Source organism: Diadema setosum, chromosome 19 (assembly GCF_964275005.1).
Source record: "Diadema setosum chromosome 19, eeDiaSeto1, whole genome shotgun sequence".
NCBI lineage: Eukaryota > Metazoa > Echinodermata > Echinoidea > Diadematoida > Diadematidae > Diadema > Diadema setosum.
The window spans coordinates 32,962,858-32,988,050 of NC_092703.1; the positions used below are offsets into that span (position 1 = coordinate 32,962,858).

Below are 25,193 nucleotides of genomic sequence, written 5' to 3' on the forward strand. Positions count from 1 at the left end.
ACATAGTAATAGTGGACATTTTCGCAGGAGTAATTTTTGATTGGCCTGGTAAGATAAATTTCACTTGTTTTTAAGTCCTCAGAATTAATATACATATGAAGGAGTAAAACATGTGACAAGCAAAGAAAAAAAAAAAAAAAAAGGTTGTTTTTATTTTTGAGCTAGTTTAGGGTTGTGTGAAATATGCACTAATTTCCAGACCGCGAAAATTTCCACTTGTAAGAATACGGTGCACAGTCATCACCAAGAATCAACCAGCAAGAATGGATCGGGAGTGACACATCGCTCGTAATCATCGAAAGGTGATTTTTATTCAATGCGATTCTGACATGATTACATGACATGTTCCTCTGGTACTTATTTTTTTTCTCTCTCTTTCTGCATAATCTACATTAATATGTCTCATTACAGCCACATCACATCCAAGTCTTTTATAATTCACTTAATGTTTTTAATACATTTTTTTTTTTCACTTTTCCATTCATGGTATAATGTGGAAGTGCAAGTGACAAGTACTGTAACCAATCCTCCTTGTTTTCCTTTTTTTTTTTTCTTTCTTTTATATTTTGCATTAGCAATTTCACTTGCTTGATTAAGAGTACTATCGGGTACTATATACGGGTGGAATCCTATTCAAGACATTTTTAATGTACTATAAAATAACATATACACTTACAGCAGCTAACATAGGACTGGTGCATATATAGAACCAGACATTTTCAAATGACCCACAGTGTAACCACTTGGACTTACATAGCCGCATGTTCCCCATGCAAACATATTGGCTCTTCTCGTTGTTGTGTTTTTCTTTCAAAATTACAAGAGTATAAGTAGCTTTAAAAAAAAAAAAAAAACAATTATCTGCAGAAGTTTCACAGTAGTACCGTTACATGAATACCGATGAAAAACTGATGTCTACTGGATAAGTAGTGAGTACTGGTTTGCATTAAAGAGAGTACTTTCCTTTCTGAAAATGATAGAGAAAAAAAAAATATATATATATATAAGTACTCTGCATGTTGTCTCAACACATGACAGTTCACCAGAAGCTCGTAAGAAGCGTGGTCACCTAACTATAGCATCCACAGGTGTGGTATGGCAAAATTTCTTGTACAACTGCAGTGTAGTATACAGCAATCCTGGATACCATTATTGATGCATAATTACAGGAATGTTCTCTGTGAACGCTACACACAACGTATACAAATCTTGTGATTAGTTTGATTTCTTTCTTTCATTTTCGAAAATAAAACTTCGAAAAAATAATGATAAATATAAGTGAAAATAAGACAAAAACTTTCGGACAAAAAAAAAAAAAAAAACGACAACAAACACAGGATCTACCAGTCATTCCCCTAAGTAGATATCAAAGAGTTTGCTTTTATGCTGAACATACAAAATCTAGAAATAAGCAAATGTCACCAAACGGCACCCAGAAATCAGGACAATTTTTTCTTTTTTTACAGTGAATGCAACTTAATACCAAACAAATCTGTACGTAACACATTTTTCTGACACAGATTCAGTAGTTTTTCTTCTCTAGAAAGCAGTACACTGCCTACACAAAGTAAAAACAGAAACAATAATTTACATAATTCTATCAGTATACATGGGGTAGATTTGTGACGCTACAATATAATCTAGATATAACTTCTGTCGTTGATAAATGAACATACATAAAAATAAAACAATGTGGAATATATGTGATCTCAAAATGAACTGTATACCTTCCATACATGAATCTGGGAATTCTAATCTACTACTTTCCCTTAAAATGCACTAAAATATACAGATCAGCTTAGCCAATGCAATCAATGAAAATATTTCTATGTATTTGTTTCTTCTTGCAAAAAAGAGAAACCGCACGAAAAAAAAAAAGAGGAAATGAAAACACAGTACATACAAAAATAATAACTGAGCATGACAAAGAAACAAAATAAAGAATCAATGATGAATTCATTCGTTTCTTTGTGATTATGTTGTTTTTTCACAAACAACTTCCCTAACATAACATTCTCAGCAGATGTCATACAAAATACAAAAATGTCTACGCATAAATCAGAAAGCTTTGCTGAATACCAAATCAATTGTATGCAACGCTGCACATAATACACATGCACATCAAAAGCCATTGACAGGAATACATTGTGTTGGAAAAAAATATCAACGAAGCCTAGCGCGTGGCTAACGAAATCAGTTGACAAATGACGTGCCTCATGATTTTTTTTTTTTTTTTTAAGATTGGTCAATCACACAAGATTTCGTCTTAAGGTCCAAAATACATCAATTCTTGATTTCAATTAAAACTCAAAACAAGCACAAGCATGAAACTCGATGAATCTGCCCTTCTTTAAAAATCAGCACCATAGAGTAATGTGGTTCTTCAATGGACTTTAGACTGTATCAAACCAATATTGGGGAAAAAAAGGGAAAACCCCACAATAGATCTTGTCCCTGCTGGGGATGAATTGTCTTTCTAAATTTCTCCTCAAAGAAATAATTCAATGCTTTTTGCTCAACTTAAAAATTTGGTATATGTACAAGTTACATAGGTTACGTACATGCGAAGAAGGGACAGAGAGCAATGGAACATAAAAGGTCGTTCTCCGGCACTGGTCCTAAGTTTGCGTGCGATATATTGGTATGTCGAGCATCTGTGTCGCTACAGAAGGTTGGTGCTACACTTTTTAGCCGGTATAAAACAAAATTTTCCCTCCCTTTCCTCCTACGCTTGGTTGGCTTTGCCATGAAGCTATTTCAATGAGCAAGACAGAACGTACATAGAATAAGATGAAACATTTCATCGAGATGACATGTCAGAAATGTTGTCACTCTTTGGGAAAAAATGGCACACACACAGTGCCCTCTTCCTGTCCTAGACAAGGAAATAGAGCACAAGAGGACCCATAAGTACTGTGCCTCGAAAAACTCTTGGCTAACAAGAACATTTACACAAGGTTTTTGCTATCTTTTTCTCTTTTTTTTTTCTTTTTTTTTTTTGGTTGACAAAATCTGTAATGTATTGAAAGGCACTCAAAGTCAATACTCAAACAGTTGCAACATTGAACAGATTATGCAGTAAATGACAACAAAGGAAAGTGACCACAAAAAAAAAAGAATTGAACAAGTTTACACAAGATGACACCAACAAGCTACTGCAACCGCTTTTCCTGTTAAGTGCATGATCGCAAAATATAGGCGGCGCAGTAAAGGGCAGCGGAATGTGACGTTTTAGGTTAGACGACAGCTGGTTTGTCGGCATGCTTAGAGAGAATTTGCAAAATCTATGCAAGGATTGTTGAGGAGCAAACTGCTTCTCCAAAATGTTGTAGTCTACATGAAATTTGACATGTATACATATCATGCAGACATCTCATGCACCGCTTAAGCCACTTAAGGATGTCCTGCAAAGGACACTGTGATTGGCCGACCAAGTTTTGAATAAAAACAAGAAGAGTGAAGGCGGTTATAATACCCCAACAGAGTTGTTAGCCTTCATCAAAATACATTTTCCTGATGTGGACCTTTAAAAGAAAAAATAATAACAATAAAGTGTCACATGATGGAAAATCTACAGTTTGATTAGAGCTGTGCAGAGCATAGTTGCATCAGTAACAGCACAAGCCGGCGCCCCCTATTGACCAAAAAAACCCTAGACATGCTGGGTATGAAACAACACAACCTCATGTCGACAGGGGGCCTCTGAGATTGTGCATACTCAAATTAAAACATGCATTATGCATTTATTTCTTTCATTTCAAGACTTATCTTACTGGTTACCTACCCATCAATACCTTAACGCTGCGCACGAGTAGGATGCCAATGTTGATTACAAGAGTTAATCGCAAATGATTAGCACTGTATATATACCCTCACATATTCGCATTCCTGTTATATTAGCCATTGCTAATTTATGAACTATCAACATTTTTTTTTTCTCGCCAATAGTGTTTTGTGTCATCAATCATGTGATTTCATTGTTTCATTTTCAACTCATCAATCATACACTCCTAATTCCTATGGAAGTGCTCCTGTAGGATTTTAAGTAGACATATATAAATATATACATACATACAGACACTCATTGGTGAATATCTATTAAAATATGTCCTTCTAGTCCTGCTGCATGGGATGTCGGATTCTTTCTCAACTGTTCCTCATGCTCTCGTTACATCCCAAATAGGATTGATTCTGCGAGGCTGATCAATGGGTGAAGGCATTCAGTATCTGTTATTACCTGCACAGTAAGAGAAAAGATTTGAAAAAATCCAGAAAAATTAACAGGATTGCTTCATGTTGACTTTGGTAGCCAAGTTCCACAGAGGAACAATTGATCACTCATTTAAGACAGAGTCACATGGTTATAACTGCTACGATTGTAACATTTGATTTCTGTTTTTTGCAAATTTCTATGCAACATGCCTTACAACTGAATTACTAAGTGAGGGTCACATCACTTACAACAAAGTTTACAAGCAGCTGCAATGTCCAACAAATTTCCAGCCACACAACAGATATGACCTTCCTGCTCATAAAAGGGCTAAAGTCTGAAACAGCTCCAACTGCTCATGCAAGATCACATGTCCGGATTAGAATCTTGGTTATCACAACATGAAAGGTCACTCTCCCCAAAGGTTATCTCGCATCACAGGTCGCTCAAATCAAAGGTCACTCATGTTAAAGGGTGTGTACAGTTCTGGTCGAGGTGTAGATTTAGCTTTTAATGTTTTGCGAGATATCCAGAAACCACTCTATGAGATGTCAAAGAGTAGCAGTTCTAAGGGGTATCAAAAGTTTATTCGATGAAAATCGGTTTTGAAATGGCTGAGATATCCAAAAACAAGATGAAACAAAGAGATCCTAATAAAGTTGTGGCATGTCGCCTTTTATTATTAGCACTTTTTTGGATATCTCAGCCATTTGAAAACCAATTTTCATCAAATAAACGTTGAATCCTTCTTAAAATTACATGCTCTTTCATATTTCATAAGAGGCTTTTCATTATCTCACTTAGGGATGTTCAAAACATGAATTCCTACCTAAACCAGTACTGTACAGTCCCTTTAAAGGTTGTTCACCTCAGAGGTTCCTCAAATCAAAGGTCAACAAAGGTCAACTCGAATCAAAGGTCAACTCACATATAGGTCAACTCTCATCAAAGGTCACTCAGATCTAAGGTCAATCACATCAAAAGTCACTCACACCAAAGGTCACCCACACCAAAGGTCACTCACATCAAAGGTCACTCACATGAAGTGTCACTCAAATCAAGGTCGCTCACATAAAGGTCACTCACATAAAAGCATTCTCACATCAAAGGTTAATATCATCAAATGTCATTTAAGTCAAAGGTCACTCACATCACAAGTCTCTCACATCAAAGATCACCCACATCAAAGGTCACTTATATCAAAGGTCACTTACATCAAGTGTCACTCAAATCAGAGGTCATTCAAATCAAAGCCACGCACATTGAAGGTCAACTCACATCAACGGTTGCTCAAATCAAAGGTCACTCATGTCAAAAGGTGCTCTCATCAAAGGTTGTTCACATAAAAGTTCACTCACAATAAAGATCACTTACACAAAAGGGTGCTCACATCACAGGTCTCTCACACTAAAGATCACTCACATCAAGTGTCACTCACATCAAAGATCACTCAAATCAAAGGTCACTCACATTCAAGGTCACTCACACCAATGGCCACTCACATTATGGGTGACACATCAAGGGTCACTCAAAGAGGTCATTTACATCCAAGGACACTTCATCAAAGTTCACTCACATTCAAGGTCACTCACACCAAAGGCCACTCACATTATGGGTCACACATCACGGGTCACTCAAAGAGGTCATTTACATCCAAGGACACTTCATCAAAGTTCACTCACATTCAAGGTCACTCACACCAAAGGCCACTCACATTATGGGTCACACATCAAGGGTCACTCAAAGAGGTCATTTACATCCAAGGACACTTCATCAAAGTTCACTCACCTGCTCACATGAGAGTCTGACACATTAGTAGTTGTCCCAGCTCCTTCTAGTAGTTCTCAAACACATCGATTCGCTGCTTGGTGTTGCCCTGCCGAATCTGCTTCAGGGTCTGGTACTTGTCGCGTCCAGCCGCCTTGTTACCTTGGTGGATGATGTCATTCTGAGTGTTCTTAGTGGCATCTTTGAAAGTTTCTAGCTCTTTCCTCAGCGCCTTATGACATCAATCCAGAATGGAGGGTAGAAGCAAACAATTCAAACAACCATGAGACCAGGGAAAATATTTACGCAGAAAAAAAAAAAAAAAATGCACTGCAACCGGGTCCCATTTCATAAAACTTGTTATCACTAAAAACTGCCACATTTCTTTGAAAAATTTGCTCTCAGCCAATCAGATGCAAGGATTTCAGTAGCACATAACAACTGCTGTATAAGCTGTTATTTTGGCGAATTGAAACCAACCCTATCATTAATGCATTATTAACCGAGCGCATGGCGACATTTTTGTGTGTTGCTAAATTCACAATAAAACCGTGATTCGTGAAATTCGTGAAAATTAAACCCCCACGAAAATAACAGCTTATAGAGTATATACGTAGTAATTTGGTATTGACAAGTTTTATGAAATGGATCCCTGGTGGCATCAACATGTCAGCTGACTATACAACATGTCAACCATGGTATTTTCATGCAATGTCGCTTAAATACATCACATCTATTCAGGTACCAAATCGTAAAAAAACAATCTATTTATACCTGATATGACTCAGGTTATTCCCACACACAGTTTTGTATCCAAACTTGATAGTCGCCTTGCAAACACTCTTACAGAGCACCTGACAGGTGAATTTTCTGGTTGAGCTTGACCCAATGTTCACAGATTTGATGCAATCACATTGAGCCATTATATTGAGCCATTTAGGAAGTGCAGTATCTAAACATGCAGTTTTGGTGTTTGACTTTGGACCTTGACCATTAGTCACCAACTAGCTTTTAATCTCACTCTACTCAAGCCATCTGGCGGATACCACACTCAGCATACACACACACACACACACACCATTGGCTACAAGATAGAGGGCACTGTTACACTTGACAAGGACACAGAGGGACTCGCTAATCAAACTTTTTAACCCGCTGAGGACGGACTAATTTTGCTACAACACCCATTTCCCACAGACCCCCTGCCCGAGTATACTCGGGACTCGTCCTCAATGGGTCAACTTTGATTGTCACCAAAAGCACTCCAGTGATGCCTCGTCTTGTTTGAAACTAAATAACATGTAAGTGACACAACGACCAATTAACTGCACATATGAATCAGATTTAAGAAAGCACACTTTTTTTTTTTACAATGGACTGTCAGATATGGTTTGATGCAGCTTGTAGATGCCTTTTTGTAGGGCTGAAAGTCTCTGATGGTGTCCTTTATACTATACTTTATCCATGTTCAGTCCATTGTAAAGATAAGACTCAGAAATTGCGCAATCACATGCTAGCTGCTAGCAATGGATGGTCTAACAACGAGAATACAGCATGCACTGGGTACAGTTGTGTATGTTGATTTGTGTGTGTACATTTTGTGAATGTGTTTGTGTTAACCCATTGAGGACGGACTGATTTTGCTACAACACACACTTCCCATAGACACCTACCCGAGCATACTCGGGGACTCGTCCTTAACAGGTCAATGTTGTGCATGGTTTTGTGATGGCTATTTTGGGCATTAACTCGATAAGATCTCAGTCATCGAAGGCCGGGGAGATCAGAAGGTGATGGCAATGCTGGCTGGAAAGGACCATGATCTATCTTGCCTACATCTCTAATCTCTCTATTAGCTCCGTCCATACGCATGTACAATGATTTTGTTGTTGTTGTTGTTCTATTTGTGAATATCTGAATTTCTGATAATGTTGGCTGACTGTTACGATGATAATTTAGTGTGAGTGTACGTTGTATGTTAATTCTGATGGGAATGTTGAAGGTACATTGTGTGAGTTTTGTAGGAGTTCTAATGGAGTTTGAAATGAGGGTTTTTTTTTTTTGTGTGTGTGTGTGTCTTTACACATCCAGATACAAGATGGCCGGATAATCGAGGTCAGACTGCACAAGCAAGCAAAAGTCACACAACAAACAAGAAACTCAGACCTTAGCCAAATATAACACAGCTTATTTTTAACCTGTATAATAGCAATATTCCTGAAGTAACGCCTTACACCTTTTGCCTTATCATGCAAATCAAAATCCCTAATGGCTGCACAACCCTGATATGAAATACTGCTGGGTACCGCTGGTGTGGACCTAGAAAGTTTGACTCGTTACCTTGAGCATACAAACATGTTCCACAGGTTTCAACACGTAGTTCATCAAATTTTGGCTACCACTACGGAGGTACAGAAAGCAAGTTCACACCAAATTGTGCCCAATCAGAAGTCACAGCAAGAAAAAAAAACAAACAGCAAAAAACAAATAAAAAAGGAAAACAACAACAGCAAAAACAGTACTTACATCAACTTCTTTCATGAGATTCTTCTGGACTAGGTACTGGGTCTTATCTTCCTCGTCACGGTCCCGTACATCGGGCACCTCAGAGAGCTCCTGCTCGGCATCTTGCGCATCATCATCTTCCACTGCTTCATTGGTGGCTGGCATGACAGCAGCAGCAGCAGCCAGCTGGGCCTCGTGATATTCTTCCTTTAACTTCTCATGCTCCTCTTGGGTCTCTTTCAACTGTTTAAATGGAAGAGATATTAAAGGCATTATTTACCATTTGCTGATGAAACAAAAACCCAGCAATAATGCTTCAAAATAGTTCTAATATGTGAGTTAGGGATAGAACGTTCTTGTGTAACAATTTTATTCATTACAATCAATGTTAAGTATTGTTGAATATACAAAATGTGAACAAAAGTCATAATAGAATTGTTTCTAGACTAAACCGTCAACAGTTACGGTTTAGTGAGAAAAATAGTGATATCTCCTTATATTTTACGCTTTATTGCAACATTTTTATATGGTAGGATGTTTTGTGATACAACTGACCTACACATATGCATCAAGGGTGGTATTCTGAAATCCTTCCTATGAAGAAATTTCTTCCCGAGTCAGGGTTTTTTCCGAAGTGGTATTCTGAAAATCTTCATAAGTTTCTTCCCAAGTATCTTCCTAACTTTTTTCCTAAACTCAGGAAGAAACTTAGGAAGATATGCAAATGAGGATGAGATATGCAAATTTCTGACTTATTAAGAAGTTGGTATTCTAGAATGCGCCCAGGAAAGAATTTAAGGAAAATATTTAGGAAAGCTCCACCCCTGTCCGAAGTATGTTAAGATAGCAAGCTGCAAAACATTGTGATAGGCACTTGTCATTCACTGCGCGCAACATGTACTTTGATTCGCGAAATGGGCATGAGAAAGGGGACACGCCACGCACACATGTATTTAACCCTACATCATATTATGCGATTGTCATTGGTTGATTCCTTATGATGCGGCATTTCGTATTGGCCTAAGAAAGGACATGAGAGGGGATAAGAATGGCCCAAGTTCCTAGGAAGAAATTTCAGAATACCAATTCTGTCTTTCCTAGGCACTTTCTAACTTTTGACATGGCTTCCAATTTAGTAGCTGTCCAGACTCTCTTTACTTTTTTTTTGTTTTGTTTTCAGTGATCTTTTTATTAATTCCATTTCCTTTGAAAATATAACAGTTTCAAAAAAATACATATCTTATACATAACATTTGTCATGAATGTTCATGCATGTATGAAACATATTCAATGAAAACAAGGATAATCATTCAATTCATTTTAAGGCAGAAATCAAGAAGAAGAAAGAAAATAGGATGAATTATCCGGTCAATTTCTTTTTAACTAAAAAAATACATATGCAATTGTAGACACTTTAGCCAAGCACTAAAAAGAAGAACAGAAAATGGAATTTCTATTATATTAAAAGAACAGCAACAAAAGGAAAAACCACCCTCGTTTCCACCTTCCCACCATACCCAACCTCTCAACCGCCCAAACCTTACCCTCCCCCCCCCCCAAAAAAAGGAACAGTCCCTCTCATCTCCAACTCCCTCCCCGCCCTCTACACCACATCCACATCCTTACCCGAGACAGACACACACCCTCTCACCCACACACACATTCTCACCTACACCCGCACACTCATCCACTTAACACAAAACACACTTATTTCTGCCCACATTCAGAACATACTTTATACGTGCTTCACAAACGTATGTACGTACTTTACGTACATGGCTCTGCTCCACACACACACACACACACACACCATGCTGACAATACTCATGACAGAGGGCGCTCTCCTCACCTTCTCCTGCAGTTCCTCCTGATTTCGCAGAGCCTCCTCCTGTCTCTGAGCGAGGAGCTGCTCCTGCTCCGCCATCTGCCTCAGCTTCTGCTCCATCTCCATCTTGTCTTGGGCGGACATCTCTGCCTCCGTCTTCGTCTGGTCGATCTCCAACTGCAGTGCGGCCAGCCTGCGCTCCGTCTCCTGGCTCTCCATCATGCTGGTGCGGTAAGCGTCGTTGAGGGCATTAGCCTCCTCCTCCTTCTTCTTCAATTCTTTAGTGAGACAGCGTGCAAAATGGAAAGAGTGCATGAGATGAGGAGTCAGTCCACTCTGAAGCAGCACAGGCTCGTATCATACCAGGCCAAGTTAATAAAGTGGTTCTTAAAATTACAAACGACTTACGAATGGCTGGTGATCAGTTCTGACGTGCTATACTTATCAGAATTTCCATAATTCAGCACAAGAACAGTCGATCACCAGTCGTTCTAAAAGTCGCTTGTAACTTTGAAGAAAAGCTTTATGAAACACCCCCCGGCCAAGTGAAAAATCAATCAATTATTCATACGCCACTATATGTATGACATGGAAGAGCCATGGAAAGGCTAGCAACATATTTATGAAAATCCATCCACTTTCATATATACAAAGGGTCTAAATCACATCAAAAACTTGACAGTATCACAGAAATGGTCCATGAGCATGACATCTTCCACCATAAAATAGAGAGGCTTGTAGAATTAATGGCATTCCACTATCAAAAAAGTTGTCGGGTCCATATCGGTGATTTGGCTTAGTTGGTAGCGCGTCTGCCTCCAGCTGCAAGGACCCAGGTTTGATTTCTGAGTCTAGCTGAGCAATGTTGTGTGTAATCATACTTTCCCCTCTAGTAAGAGGCAGAACACACTGTCCCTTGGACAGGACATTAATTGTGTGAGAGAGTCACAACTCATGCACGTAAAAGATCCTCTTCATTCATTCATCGATAAGAGCAGGGTGCATAACCTGGTAATGTGGTCTTGCCTCACATCAAACTGGACCCCATTAGTCTAGCAGCCAGAAAGGGTCCCCGTGCACCCCCCTAAAACAAAATTCTACGATATGTTCGAAGATCGTCAGAACCTGTATTTTCCGAATCCGGTTGTCGCCAGCGGAAAAAAAGGTTGCGCGCGCGTCTTATTTGCATATTTCTAAGATGGCCGCCGCCCGTTGCTAGGAGACGGATTATTTTTGAATAACTTTAGTTAGGAATAACAAATTACTATAAAAATGGTATCATTTTGAAGAGAATTAAATTTCCTACAAGCTGATACCCCATTTGATGGGATAAATAGTTGTTGTCATGAAATATTAAGGAAGGAATTATGTTTTTTTAGCATTTTTCTAAAAAGATACGGAATTTGGTTATAATGTTCTTTTCCATACATCTAATATGCATTTACAAATAACATTTGAAATTTCCTAAAATTATCCCCCAAACATAGCTATTATCATGTGAAAACGGCTTTCCAATACACCAATTCCTTTAAAAGTTACACGACATTAAAGGGGATAAGGTTCAATAGGTTTTACAGCAATATTCAAGGGTTATAATGTCTCCGCGCGCAATTGCGTAGGTTCTGTATGTGGGGTTTGTTGTAGATCACTGCTATCTATTGATCAAATCTCATCGAAATCGGCGAAGAAAGAAAGAAAAATTACACTTCCTATTCCTTATATGAAATAAAAATGTTTTTTTTTTCTATTCTGTGTTACCAAACTCAATCCATTCAGCTTCCCATATGAACAGTTTCTTGTCTTTTTGGATTCCCTCCAAAATCACAACTTATCTGATATTAAAAAGTTAAAGAAAAAAAAAATTGACGTGACAGTTTCCTCTTATTGGAAGATTAAAGTGAAAAAAAAGAAGAATCTTATGCTAAAAGCCCTAAGAAATAAAGAACTTGTTAAATGGCCTTTCAGAGTTTAAAATGAAACATGGCTATCTTATTTTTTCATAACAAAATGAAGGGAAGTATCTGTGTAGTTCATGTCGGCCCATACTGGGTTACTATTCTTCAGAAATGGTCCCCGTGCACCCCCCCCCCCCCCAAAAAAAATCTACGATGTGTTCGAAGATCGTCAGAACCTGTATTTTGCGAATCTGCTTGTCGCCAGCGGAAAAAAGGGTTGCGCGTGCGTCTAATTTGCATACTTCTAAGATGGCCGCCACCCGTTGCTAGGATACGGATTATTTTTGCATAACTTTAGTTAAGAATATCAAATTACCATAAAAATGGTATCATATTAAAGAGAATTAGATTTCCTACAAGTTAATACCCCGTTTTATGTAATAAATAGTTGTTGTTATGAAATACTAAGGAAGGATTTTTTAAAAAACATTTTTCCCAAGAAATTCAGATTTCAGTAATGTTTTTTCCATACATTTAATTTCTGTTTGCAAATAACATCGGAATTTTCATTAAGTTAAACCCCATAAATAAGTGAAGAGTTTGTTTGCAAAAACCGATAAGTCCATATTTGCCAAATGGAGATATTTGCGATTAAAGTTCGAGAAAAATAAAGAGAATAATAAGAAAATTTTTGATTCTTTTGACCATAACTTAAAAAATGTACCTTTATATGTAGTGACCAATATATCGCTTAAAAGGTATTATTTTGTACTTTATGACAGAGACCGTACTTCAAAATCTTCAAAAATGGACTTATCGGTTTTTGCAAGCAAACACTTCAAGTATTACTATGTGAAAGCGGCTATTCAATACACCAATTCCTTTAAAAGTTACACGACATTAAAGGGAAAAGGTTCAATACGGTTATACAGAAATTTACGGGTAATGTCGACGGCCGCACTTGCGTAACGCGTGTAATACTATAATAATCATTGGAAGTATGAGACCCTATCACTTCTTACATCCAAATTATTGATTAAATATCATTAAATCTTGTGGAATATGAAAGCAAGTTAAATTTTTTATTCGCTATCACCTTTGATCTACTCAGCTTCACTTTTAGTTTACGTCTTTTTTCATCAAATAGAATGAAGGCCTTACGAGAGGTGTAATTTCATGACGGCCGAAACGGGCTTACCTGGATAGGGGTTTCCAACATATCGATATTAATCAAACTTCTCTTCATCAACTCTCATTCTTCTGATCATCTTCACATACATACTCACACCTCCAGTATCACACACAGGCATTCATGCAGGGGAAATGAGCTCAGTCGTGAATTTCGTGAATTCATTCAATACGCCATTAATGCATTCATGGAACATCAAACTTGAATGCTTTATTTAGATGTCGAAATAAGAGTTACATGTATACCGCACAAGCGAAATATTTCTCACCATGCTCCAGCATGAAATCAATTAATTTTTTTAAGATAAGATCGCACATACGTGTTCTCATTCTTTGGTGGTTCGCCTTATGGTTTTTAAACATATTGCTCATACGTTTATTATTGCCAAGAAACTAATAGATAGATTACAAATACCAAGGAATGGCATTGATAAAAACGAATAGTTGCAAGTCAAATCCAGTCGCTTTCAAATTCTGTGGGGTTTTTTTTATAAAAAATGATTTCATGCACTTAACTTTATTACATGGGTTGATTTAAATGCAATACAACGTAAACTTGGTTGTTAAATCCGTTAAGAGTGACTAATAATCAATATTATACAAAAATGAGAGAGAGAAAAAAAAAATGTTATGGTTAAGTAGACCTTAATGCATGGATCTGTAAAACATGAGGGAAATGTCTGAGGGAACATATAACCATGCATGCGTGTATGTATGTATGTGTGCATGTATATACTATAACTATGTATATATAATATATCTATATCAATATATAAATAAATATATATATCACGTTTATATTTATGCAGGTTTGTATACTTTTGTGTTGTGTGTGTATGACTAATTTGTTAAACATTAGACATATTCAGAGTGTAAATGTTTAACCACAATGAATACAATATTTTCATGTTTTCCACAGAAATCAGACATCTATCATAATTAGATAAATTTGCTAAAATGATTCGAAGTGTATCTGCTATAGGCGCATCTGACGTGCAATCCACTTTATAGAGCGCATGTAAGTTCCGCTGGAATAACAACTCATGCATGAATTAAATACACCATCCAATGTTTTCAGATATCCATGCCCTACTCGTCCGCCGGTCCTTTTTAGATAGAGTAACTATAAATGTGCATGATCGATAACCAAAAAGATTATTGACAATGCACGTTAAACACTTTCACTAGGTTGCCATTGTCGCGAGTCTCAATATGCTAATACATGTATACTATCTACCACAAATCGATTCTTAGTCTACGAGTGACCGTAGTGATCTTATCATGGCTTATCACATCTTGAGGTCTATGGTGGTAATCGTGTTGATCGTAGAAGAATTATTGGACTGTTCGAAAAATTACTACGATCAACACAATGTCTTTGACTGACATCAAGATTTGATTATCTGATGATCAGCACGATTAGTCCCCGAGTAAGACCACGATTAGTCCCCGAGTTAGACCACGATTTCGGGCGAATCGAGAAAGTGAACCCAACTTAGTGAATTCCACGAGAGTGGTAACGTACCATAAGGATAATCAACACGACAGTTTCAATACCGTACATATCAATATTTACATATCTTCAAAGATTACTTCACCTATGTAATCTAGATTCTTTTGTATGCCTCCGCCAAGAAGTGGTGCCGGAGGCATTATGTTTTCGGGTTGTCCGTCCTTCCGTCCGTCCTTCTCTCCGTCCGTAATGAATTTTGTGGACAGCGTAACAAAAAAAAAACAACCCTGAAATTTGGCATGTATGTGTATTGGGGGTGAAATTCTGCCTATCAACTTTTGGGTGCACATGCTCAAGGTCAAAAGTCAAAAGGTCGAGGTCAAATGCTTAAAATTTCACTATTTCCCTCATATCTCTGCAATGCCTAAAGTTTCTTGAAACTTAGTGTATACAGGTATTACCCAATTAAAATTCACTGATAACAGTTTGGGGTCATAAGGTTAAGGTCAAATGTGAAAAGGTCAAGTGAAAATGTTAAAATTTTACTTTTTTTCTCTGTATCTTGGATATTGTTCAAGGTATCTTCATGGAACATAGTATATATTATGCATGTACTGACTGGAAGTGATTATCTAGGGAATTTGGGGTTCATGGGGTCAAAGGTCAAGGGCAACACTTCAAAATTTTACTATTTCCCTCATATTTATGCAATGCCAGCAGGACTTTTTTTTTTTAACTTGGTGTATGCATGTATAACCCAAAATAGAGATTCTCTGGCAATTTCTTTTTTTTTGCCAAGAAGGTCAAAGATCAAAGATCAAGAGAAAGTGCTGAACTTGCTTCTTCCTCCATGTCTCGGAAGTGGCTCATGGTATCTTGAAACTTAGTACATATTTATGCATGTTCTGCCTGACAGTGATTCTCTTATGAATTTTAGGGTCAAAGGCCAGATGAAAATGGTAACAATTTTCTACTCAATACAAAAATTGCACTTTTTCTCCATACCTTGAAAATTACTTAATGCATAAACTTATGAAAGGGCCAAAGTCAAGTTAAAGTCCTCAAATCCCCAAATACATGCTCTCCTATTCATCCAATTATAGACCTAGGTCAAGGAAGGTGACCATTTTGAATTTTGAATGGAAACAATGTCATTATCGTTTTCAAATTCCCAGTAACAGGGCATTTAATCTTGTTGCTTTCGCGTGGCCTTTCTTTCTATAATATACAAGAAGTAAATTTGTTACTGCTTTCAGCAATAACAAATTTGGGCCCGTTTATCTATATCATGACGAACCTCCGGAATAACGAACCTTTGGGGAAAAAAATGAACCTTCGGAATAATAAACTGTGACCAATATTGTTATACTGTACAAGCTTTAACGCCGACATCTATTGACCTACTACTACTTTCACTCTTTGAAAGGAAACACGCCAACAACCAACGACACAACAGGAATGGAAACAATGTCATTATTGTTTTCAAATTCCCAGTAACAGAGCATTAATCTTGTTACTTTCGCGTGGCCATTCTTTCTATAACATACAAGAAGTAAATTTGTTATTGCTTTCAGCCGGCAGCATAGCTTTCGATGGTTTGTGATATCATTAGAATTAAAATATTGAGCTCTCCATAGCTGACAATTGTAAAGTAGTAGCCCGCCAAAGTTGGATTACCTTTTTTTGATACGCACTGTATAACCTGAAAAAACAGATTTATTGGGTTTTTATCAATTGTACATTATAGCCACTCAAATAATGATGTATTGTTTGAGTTAGTCTTCGTACACCACTTAATTACCAACTGCTAATAATAGTCGTAATCTTCGTTGTAATATCAAACTAGAAATGTCGCTATGACGACTGGTATGCCTCCGCCATAATGCATGATTCTCCTAATAGGTCTATAGTACAATCATGTGGACAATGTGTGATTACATTTTCACAAAATTGGCAAAATATTATAATGGCATGTTTGTCACATATGTGTTGAATGGTCACCTTCCTTGACCTAGGTTTAATTGGATGAATAGGAGAGCATGTATTTCACTTGATCTTTGACCTTTGACCTATCGTAGATTTTTTTTTTTTGGGGGGGGGGGTGCACGGGGACCATTTCTGAAGAATTTTTGATGTAACCCAGTATGGGCCGACATGAACTACACAGATACTTCCCTTCATTTTGTTATGAAAAAATAAGATAGCCATGTTTCATTTTAAACTCTGAAAGGCCATTTAACAAGTTCTTTATTTCTTAGCGCTTTTAGCATACAATTCTTCTTTTTTTCACTTTAATCTTCCAATAAGAGGAAACTGTCACGTAAATTTTTTTTCTTTAACTTTTTAATATCAGATAAGTTGTGATTAATTTCACGTTCTTGGAGGGAATCCAAAAAGACAAGAAACTGTTCATATGGGAAGCTGAATGGATTGAGTTTGGTAACACAGAATAGAAAAAAAAAAAACATTTTTATTTCATATAAGGAATAGAAAGTGTAATTTTTCTTTCTTTCTTCGCCGATTTCGATGAGATTTGATCAATAGATAGCAGTGATCTACAACAAACCCCACATAAAGAACCTACGCAATTGCGCGCGGAGACATTATAACCCTTAAATATTGCTGTAAAACCTATTGAACCATATCCCCTTTAATGTCGTGTAACTTTTAAAGGAATTGATGTATTGGAAAGCCGTTTTCACATGATAATAGCTATGTTTGGGGGATAATTATAGGAAAATTCAAATGTTATTTGTAAATGCATATTAAATGTATGGAAAAGAACATTATAACCAAATTCCGTATCTTTTTAGAAAAATGGTAAAAAACATAATTCCTTCCTTAATATTTCATGACAACATCTATTTATCCCATCAAATGGGGTATCAGCTTGTAGGAAATTTAATTCTCTTCAAAATGATACCATTTTTATGGTAATTTGTTATTCCTAACTAAAGTTATTCAAAAATAATCCGTCTCCTAGCAACGGGCGGCGCCCATCTTAGAAATATGCAAATTAGACGTGCGCGCAACCTTTTTTTCCACTGGCGACAACCGGATTCGGAAAATACAGGTTCTGACGATCTTCGAACATGTCGTAGAATTTTGTTTTAGGGGGGGGGGGGGTGCACGGGGACCCTTTCTGGCTGCTAGACTACATGGAAGACCAGCTAGTGCAGCTGAATATGGGCTATCCAGCCATCTTCTCAGATGGAAAATATGAAACAAACAAACAATCCTACTACACATTCTGCTCTCGTTCCCCCTAAATGTTGACTGAAGAAGCAAGAACATCACAGAAGGCCCTAAATGGTTAGATAACAATTCATCTAGGCCCTGTTTTATGAAGAGTTATAATTGATTATATAGTTGATCTCTACAAGTCTATGGCAGCCTGTGTGTTAAGGAAATTCATAATCGATTTTATCTTTTGATAAAATGGGGCCCAGAACTCATTTCCTCCAGCAGAGTGCGAATGGCCCCTCAAAAAGCGAAGTCAGTCTAGTCGCCACGAAAACGAAATGAAAAATCAGCACATGAAGTGGGACAGTTCAAAACAGTCTCAAACACGGCAGCCTTGGCAAGTTTGTCGGTTCCCGACAGCATGTGCGCTGTACGTTGCTCACAAACTGCAGTGGAAAAAGTGAACTCACCCTCATCATTTTTCCGTTGCATCTCTTCCATGTTCATAATCTTCTCCTCCAGCATCTGCGCCCTCTTCTCCGCCTCCTCCCGCCTCTTGTCCGCATCCTCTCGTTGCTTCTCTGCCTCTCGCCGTCGCTCGGCCTCCCTCGCAAGCTGCTCCCTGGTAAACGTCAAAAGGACGGAAGATGTGTTCAGAACTAAAACGTTACAACAAACAATCTTTGCGTTTCTGCTTTGTTGCTGAGTTACGATTCATTGTATTCTTAGTCACACTGATTCAAATTTGTTTTGTGTTTGTTTATGTAGAGATGTCTGAAATGGCAAATATGATGGTGATGATGATGATAATGATGATGATAATGATGATGACAATAACAATAGTAATAAGAAGATCTATACATACTAATCTATACAGCTGAATTATGAGATTTTTGTCATTTCTGTAAATGAAATGAATAAGAAATTGTGAGATCATGATATCATCAATGTGCTGATTTGAATATTCATAATGACTGTTCCAGAAGTGTTTACTGAAAAATTCTGAAATTTCAGACTGTCATAACTTCCTCGTTTCCTACCTGATTTTGATCATCTTTGCACTGTTCTGCAGGGAATCTTTGTCTCTTTCCTATGAAATTGACAAAACTTTGGAGTGGATTTCTTTTTCACCCTCCTTGTACCCCTTTCCCTCCTTGCTCCTGCTGCCTAACATACCCCACCCCCCTGCCACCACCACCACCCACCCATCCTTTCCCCTACCCTCCTCCATTTCATTCCACCACAGGACCACTCACTTCTCCTGCTGTTTGGCAGCCTTTTCGTCCCTGGCCTGGGCCTTCATCTGCTGTACCTCGATGGTGTCGGGCTTGCGTCGGCGCATGTACAGTTCGTGGTTGCCCATGCACAGGGCCAGGATGCGCTTGTTGATGCGTAGTCGAGGTGCATAGAATATGAAGTCCTGCGTGTGTGCGGAGATCGAGACATATAAGTGATCAGGGGCCTTGATAAGAAATGAGTCGGTGATTAAGCCAGAAATTTTTTTTGCAACCATATCCAGGTTGGTTGATACCGAGTAGCAAACTACTTTAAAGGACAAGTTCACCGTCATAAACATAAGGATTGAGAGAATGCAGCAATGTTAGTAGAACACACATCAGTGAAAGTTTGAGGAAAATTGGACAATCGATGCAAAAGTTATGAATTTTAAAAATTTTTGTGTTGGAACCGCTGGATTAGGAGACTACTAAGGCTTGTGATGTCATATGAGTACAACAGTACAAAGAAAATGTAAAGCAAATCCAACATATTTTCACTTTTTTTCGCATAACAAAAGAGCACTTGACTTTCCTCTTTCTAAAGGCAATGGGGATAATATTACCCATAACATATGTCAATAACGAGTCAAGGGAATGTGTACTTTTTTCAAAAGATGAAATTTTTAAAAGGTTTTACAAACGTACCTTTTTTAAGACATATATTGTGAAATAACAGTTCTTAGTTATTCAATGCCTTGAAATGTATGTATACAGCCGTCACTACATTTCTATTTTGCCTAATGTCGTGTATTTGTATATCCAATGCTGATTGTAAACTTTTTTTTCCTTTATTTGAATTTTGTGAGCTTTTCCTGCACGGGGATTCCTCGGATATTTCATTAAGTATGATTTTATATTTTCACTGATTGATTGATTAATTGTTATAATGGTTATTTTGAACTGCCGGGCTGTCACTTTTTACCAGTCACCTACCACACATTTTCATCTCTGTATTTCAGTAGGCCTATACATAGAAATGGAGGTTGTTGTATCGCATTTTTTTTTTATTTGACACGTTTATGTACATGTATAATGCCATCGCCAGTGTCGTATTACTGTATATTGTTGTCTCTCTAGAATGTGTATTGTATGTGTGCATTGTTTGTGTGAGTATTTGCCTGTGATATGTGATCTTGTGTTGTATCACTGCATGTGGTGCGAGTGTGTGCTCGAGTGAGTTTTGTGTGTGGTGTGTCTGTTGATGGTGTGCGTGTGTAATTGTGTGTGTGTGTGTATGTGTGTGTATGTGTGTGTGTGCGCGTGTGTGTATGTGCGCGTGTGTGTGTGTGCGCTTGTGTAAGTGAGTGTGCCGTGTGTGAACTGTAATAGGCTTGACCGAGTGTCTGGTGTTGTATAAATGGGGTTGCTGAAAACTGCGTGTTTCAGTCTTGTGTGTACTGATTCTGTTTGGTGTGAACAGTGGGCAGAATATACTCCAAAACTTAGCATTTTTCTTCTTTTTTCTTTACGAATTGTACATTTGTATCCCAGTCCGTCAGTCCTTTTTTGTTCTAAATCTGTTGAAAATGATTTTTTTTTTCGCTTTTTGATGGTCTCTCTTTTATAGTATATACATGTATCCCCTGTGCAGGAAAATGCATTGTTTTTACACAGGACTTCGATGTAAAACAGCTTTTAGCTGATCGTTTTTATCCTGTATAAATATGTTTCAATAAATAAATAAATAAAATAAATAAATTTTGTGAAATTCTCTTTATATTTTCCTTATATTGTTGTACGCATGTGACATCATACACTGCAGTAGTCTTCTCATCCAGCGGTGACTGCACAAAAACTTCAAAAATTCATAACTTTTGAACGGATTGTCCGATTTTCCTCAAACTGACAATGATGTGTTCTACTAATATTGCTACATTCTCTCAATCCTTATGTTAATGAAGGTGAACTTGTCCTTTAACCATCAATCAAAGAAAGGAAAACATTATATGAGCAACTGTATTACATGTTTGATGGTGTATGCAAATTATCTAGGCTTTGACATTGTCCAGAACCTCAACAAAGCAATGTTTTGATGCAAGTGTGAATTCAATTTTCCAAACGTAAGCAGCAATTATTGTCTTCCGTCACTAAGAAATTATTTTATTAGTATTATATTCAGGAGAAAAACACAAGTTCTACCTTAAATGTTTAATCTATCCTACACTACAGCACTACCATGTTTAGCCATGTGCACTGCCTCCCTTGTCAACAGCTGAGGTGGCAAAACAATGTATCTATATGCAACTTCTTTTCTTTTCTTTTCTTTTCTTTTTTCAATATTTCATAATTTACTCTAAAAGGACCAAAAGAATCAATAACATATTGAGTGCAAATTGATTTTACCAGACACCTAAATTTTGGAATAATTTGTACAAATCAAAACATATGTTGTTTTACCACATGATTAGAACCTAACCAATCAAAGACTAAGACTAGCTTGGAGGTCACTCGGCCATGCAACCTATTATTGTGTAATCATGTGGACGGCAAAATAATGTATGGGGGGGGGGGGGCGTCATATCTCAATAAAAGGGTGTGTTCTGATTTCAAAATCCAGTGATAATTACTGGATGTATGGTAAATTTACTAGATGTGCGGTTAGCTGGCCAATGGCCATCTCTTACTATGCAAACTCTTGCTACAAGTGCATATGATAACATGTTTACAGTGGCTATCGTAACTGAAGCAACGTGTGGCCAGTAAATACCAACACACAGCTTTGGACCGATGAAATTGTAGAATTTTTCTCAACCCATTCTGTAAATGGAGATGTGCTAGATGTGCAAAACTGGTATCACACAGCATGTGACGCAGCGATCGTTCTAGACTCTTTGATATCCGCAGAGAAGAAATCTGTCGGAAGCCATGGAGTGTTGGGCTCGACAGTCAACGACTCTGCAGTGCGGAACGGGATGCCCGCATCATGTGTGATGAAAGTTGGCACTGATCATAAACTACTGCTAAATCTGCTACTTCTACTTCTACTACTGCTACTCCTACTACTACTAATAAAAATAATAATAATAATGAATAATAACGATAACAGAAACAACAATAATAAATAATAATAATTTGTGAAATAAACTTGAATTGAATTGAATTATACTAATAATAATCATTATCATCATCATCATCATTATTATTATTATTATTATTATTATCATCATCATCATCATCATCATCATCATCATCATCATCATCATCATCATCATCATCATCATCATCATCATCATCATCATTATTATTATTATTATTATTATTATTATTATTATTCAATTCAATTCAATTCAAGTTTATTTTCACAAATTCAGTTTAAAATAATAACACTTCTACTACTACTACTACTACTACTACTACTACTAACACTACTACAAAATGAAAGTGGCAATCACAACACTTACTGGAGCCTTCTTTTCAATTGGCTTGATGACAAATTTCTTGTCATTGAATGAGATGTTTCGAATTTCGCTCCAGGGGAATCCGATCTTGGGTGTGAGCCTGTATGGGATGAGTCATAAAGCCAAAAGCAAATAGCACTCCAAGAAGAACACAAAGCCAAGAATAACGGCAATACAAAATTATATATCTCCTGTAGAATAAGGCACAGTATTCTTATAGGATATATTACATGAGTTTGTGCATGTACTGCAAGTGCTAAGTTTGTGCCCTACAAGAATTCCACAGCAATATGTTCAACCCCCCTCTCTCTGCACCCTCCTTGATTCTCCCTTTGATCCCCCCTGTGATCCTCCCTTTGCACCTCCCTTTAAAACCCCCTTTGCATCCCGTTTGCTCCCCCCTTTGCACCCCCTTTGGTAAGGGGAGGAAAGATATCATGTGTAAAGTGGAGACAAGAGATGTTGTTCAGTTTTTATCATTATGTGTGGTCCGAAGAAGGCGGTGAACTTTGTGCACCTACATGTACTTGCTTTGGGAATAGGTACTACACAACAATATCTTCATAGATTCAGCACTTAACATGACAACTACGGTTACAAACAAAGTTTAGTTGAACTGTGGAATAGGAATAGAGACCAAAGCAAAACACAAAAAGTTCTCAAATGAGCGATTATCCTTTCATCAAATAATTCTTGCACACAACAAACTTGAAGTACTGAGCTCTACACCAACATATTACAAAAGAAAATTTGAATCTGAATCAACATTTAAATTTCTCTTCTTCCTCCCCACCCCCCTCCCCCTTTTTCCAGGACTTCTTTAGTACGGAAATAAAGAGAAATTAAGTTTTCAGGGATTCTCCTGCAGGATCATGAAAACCTGGCAGCTCTGGATTACAGATAACAAACATTTGAAGACGTTTGCTTTCTTTATGATCAATTTATTGGTTCACAACGAACACTACAGTTGTGATGGCAACCTACTTGTCGTCCTTCTCATAGACGTTCAGTCCGAGGGCATCGACTCCCAGGTACAGGTCTGTGCCCTTCTTGTTCTTGATTTCAAAGTAGTTGACACCATACATCTCAAGGTCCTGGGCAATCTTAAGGTACTCAATCATGGCCTCTTCCCTGAAAGAGAGAGAAGAAAAGGATTAAAGGAGAACTCCGGATGATTTTCAGACTTTTTCATATGGACAACTATAGATTTGTTACACTGAGAGCAAAGTTTCAGAATTTGCAGTGACTGGGATTAACCCTAAAACCCTCGACGTTTTGCGCTATAATTCTGTAACGCGAGAAGGCCTCGTCGCGAGGCTTCTTGACTTTGTTTGTTCAAGTCTCGCGCAACTTTTGAGACCAAATTTACAATGTCCACGCATACTTTTGCGAAGCCACGCCCATTTTTGTAACGGAATGTCGCCCCAAAAAGGGCACAATTTTGTGATTTTGTGTACATTTCCTATGGAAAACAGTGCTCTGTCATGAAAGTCATAAAAACCTGATTATTTTTACAATTAATCACTTCCATTGATTAATTTTGTGCTAATTATGGTAGAAAAGTGGTCAGTGACAATTTCCAATAAAAAAACAAAGAAAAAACAAAAGTTGAAAAACAGAGAAATACATAAGAAATTCTGAAAACAATAAAATAAATAAGAATTGAAATGAGTTTTGGAAGTTTTCGTGATGTACAATTGTTGAATATGCTAAAACAGATTTACAGATCAAATATTAGACTCTCAATGCTTGTAATTAGGCTAAAATATGATCTTGAGCTTAATTTGCATAATTAATTAATCAAAATTAGAAATTAATTGTTTCAAAAAAAAATCTTATGACACAATCTTGTAGATTATGATTAAGGAATAGGAGTGTTTGCAAAATTTATAACAAATCACATTGAACAAGGATGATGACATGACAGCCTCACAACAAGAATGCATGAACAGGGGCTCAAGAAAGCGTAACAAGAGAAGAAGGCATGCATAAATTCTACACAGGTGAACTTGTTGACATGTGTATTGTAATGGAATTACATTACTACATTTCTGAAATACGTGAGGCTTCTTTGTCATCATATTTGTAGTGTAATTCATTTTGTGTTTTTCATAACATTGATTTCTCTGCTCAAGGACCACAATAAATTCCACAAATCCATATATGGAGCTCTTGATTTATGTACTACAGGAAATGAAACTGAAAATCATCTGGAATGCCCCTTTAATAATGGAGACAAGTACAATTCCTTCCCTATGAGCTCCCCTATAAAGGAGACATTTATTATCATGAGCTCCCTTGTGAAGACACGATAATTATCATACGTATCGATTACTATCGTGATCAGGAAGATTTTGCAGCGCCGTTTCTTACTTGGAAAAAATAGTACACCTCTTACTCTGAAATATGAGGATCAGTCTTGTCAATGAGTCAATACCATATTCAAAAGCTTGCAAAATTTCACATGTTCATAATTTTTTTTTTTGAAAAAA

General features: G+C 37.3%; 1 protein-coding gene across 1 annotated transcript in view; it reads right to left on the reverse strand.

Moving 5' to 3' along the window:
* Window positions 1–286: 286 nt before the first annotated feature.
* Window positions 287–25,193, reverse strand: part of LOC140242811 (moesin-like) — a 56,246-nt gene continuing 31,339 nt past the window's right edge. Inside the window, exons 8-15 of the mRNA XM_072322566.1 lie at window positions 23,686–23,832; window positions 22,705–22,801; window positions 19,283–19,446; window positions 18,497–18,648; window positions 10,332–10,585; window positions 8,504–8,725; window positions 5,999–6,209; window positions 287–4,237 (exon numbers count right to left, since the gene is read on the reverse strand). Of these exons, the coding sequence (XP_072178667.1) occupies window positions 6,045–6,209; window positions 8,504–8,725; window positions 10,332–10,585; window positions 18,497–18,648; window positions 19,283–19,446; window positions 22,705–22,801; window positions 23,686–23,832 (1,201 nt within the window). The 3' untranslated portion in view covers window positions 287–4,237; window positions 5,999–6,044. The remainder of the gene's footprint in view (window positions 4,238–5,998; window positions 6,210–8,503; window positions 8,726–10,331; window positions 10,586–18,496; window positions 18,649–19,282; window positions 19,447–22,704; window positions 22,802–23,685; window positions 23,833–25,193) is intronic.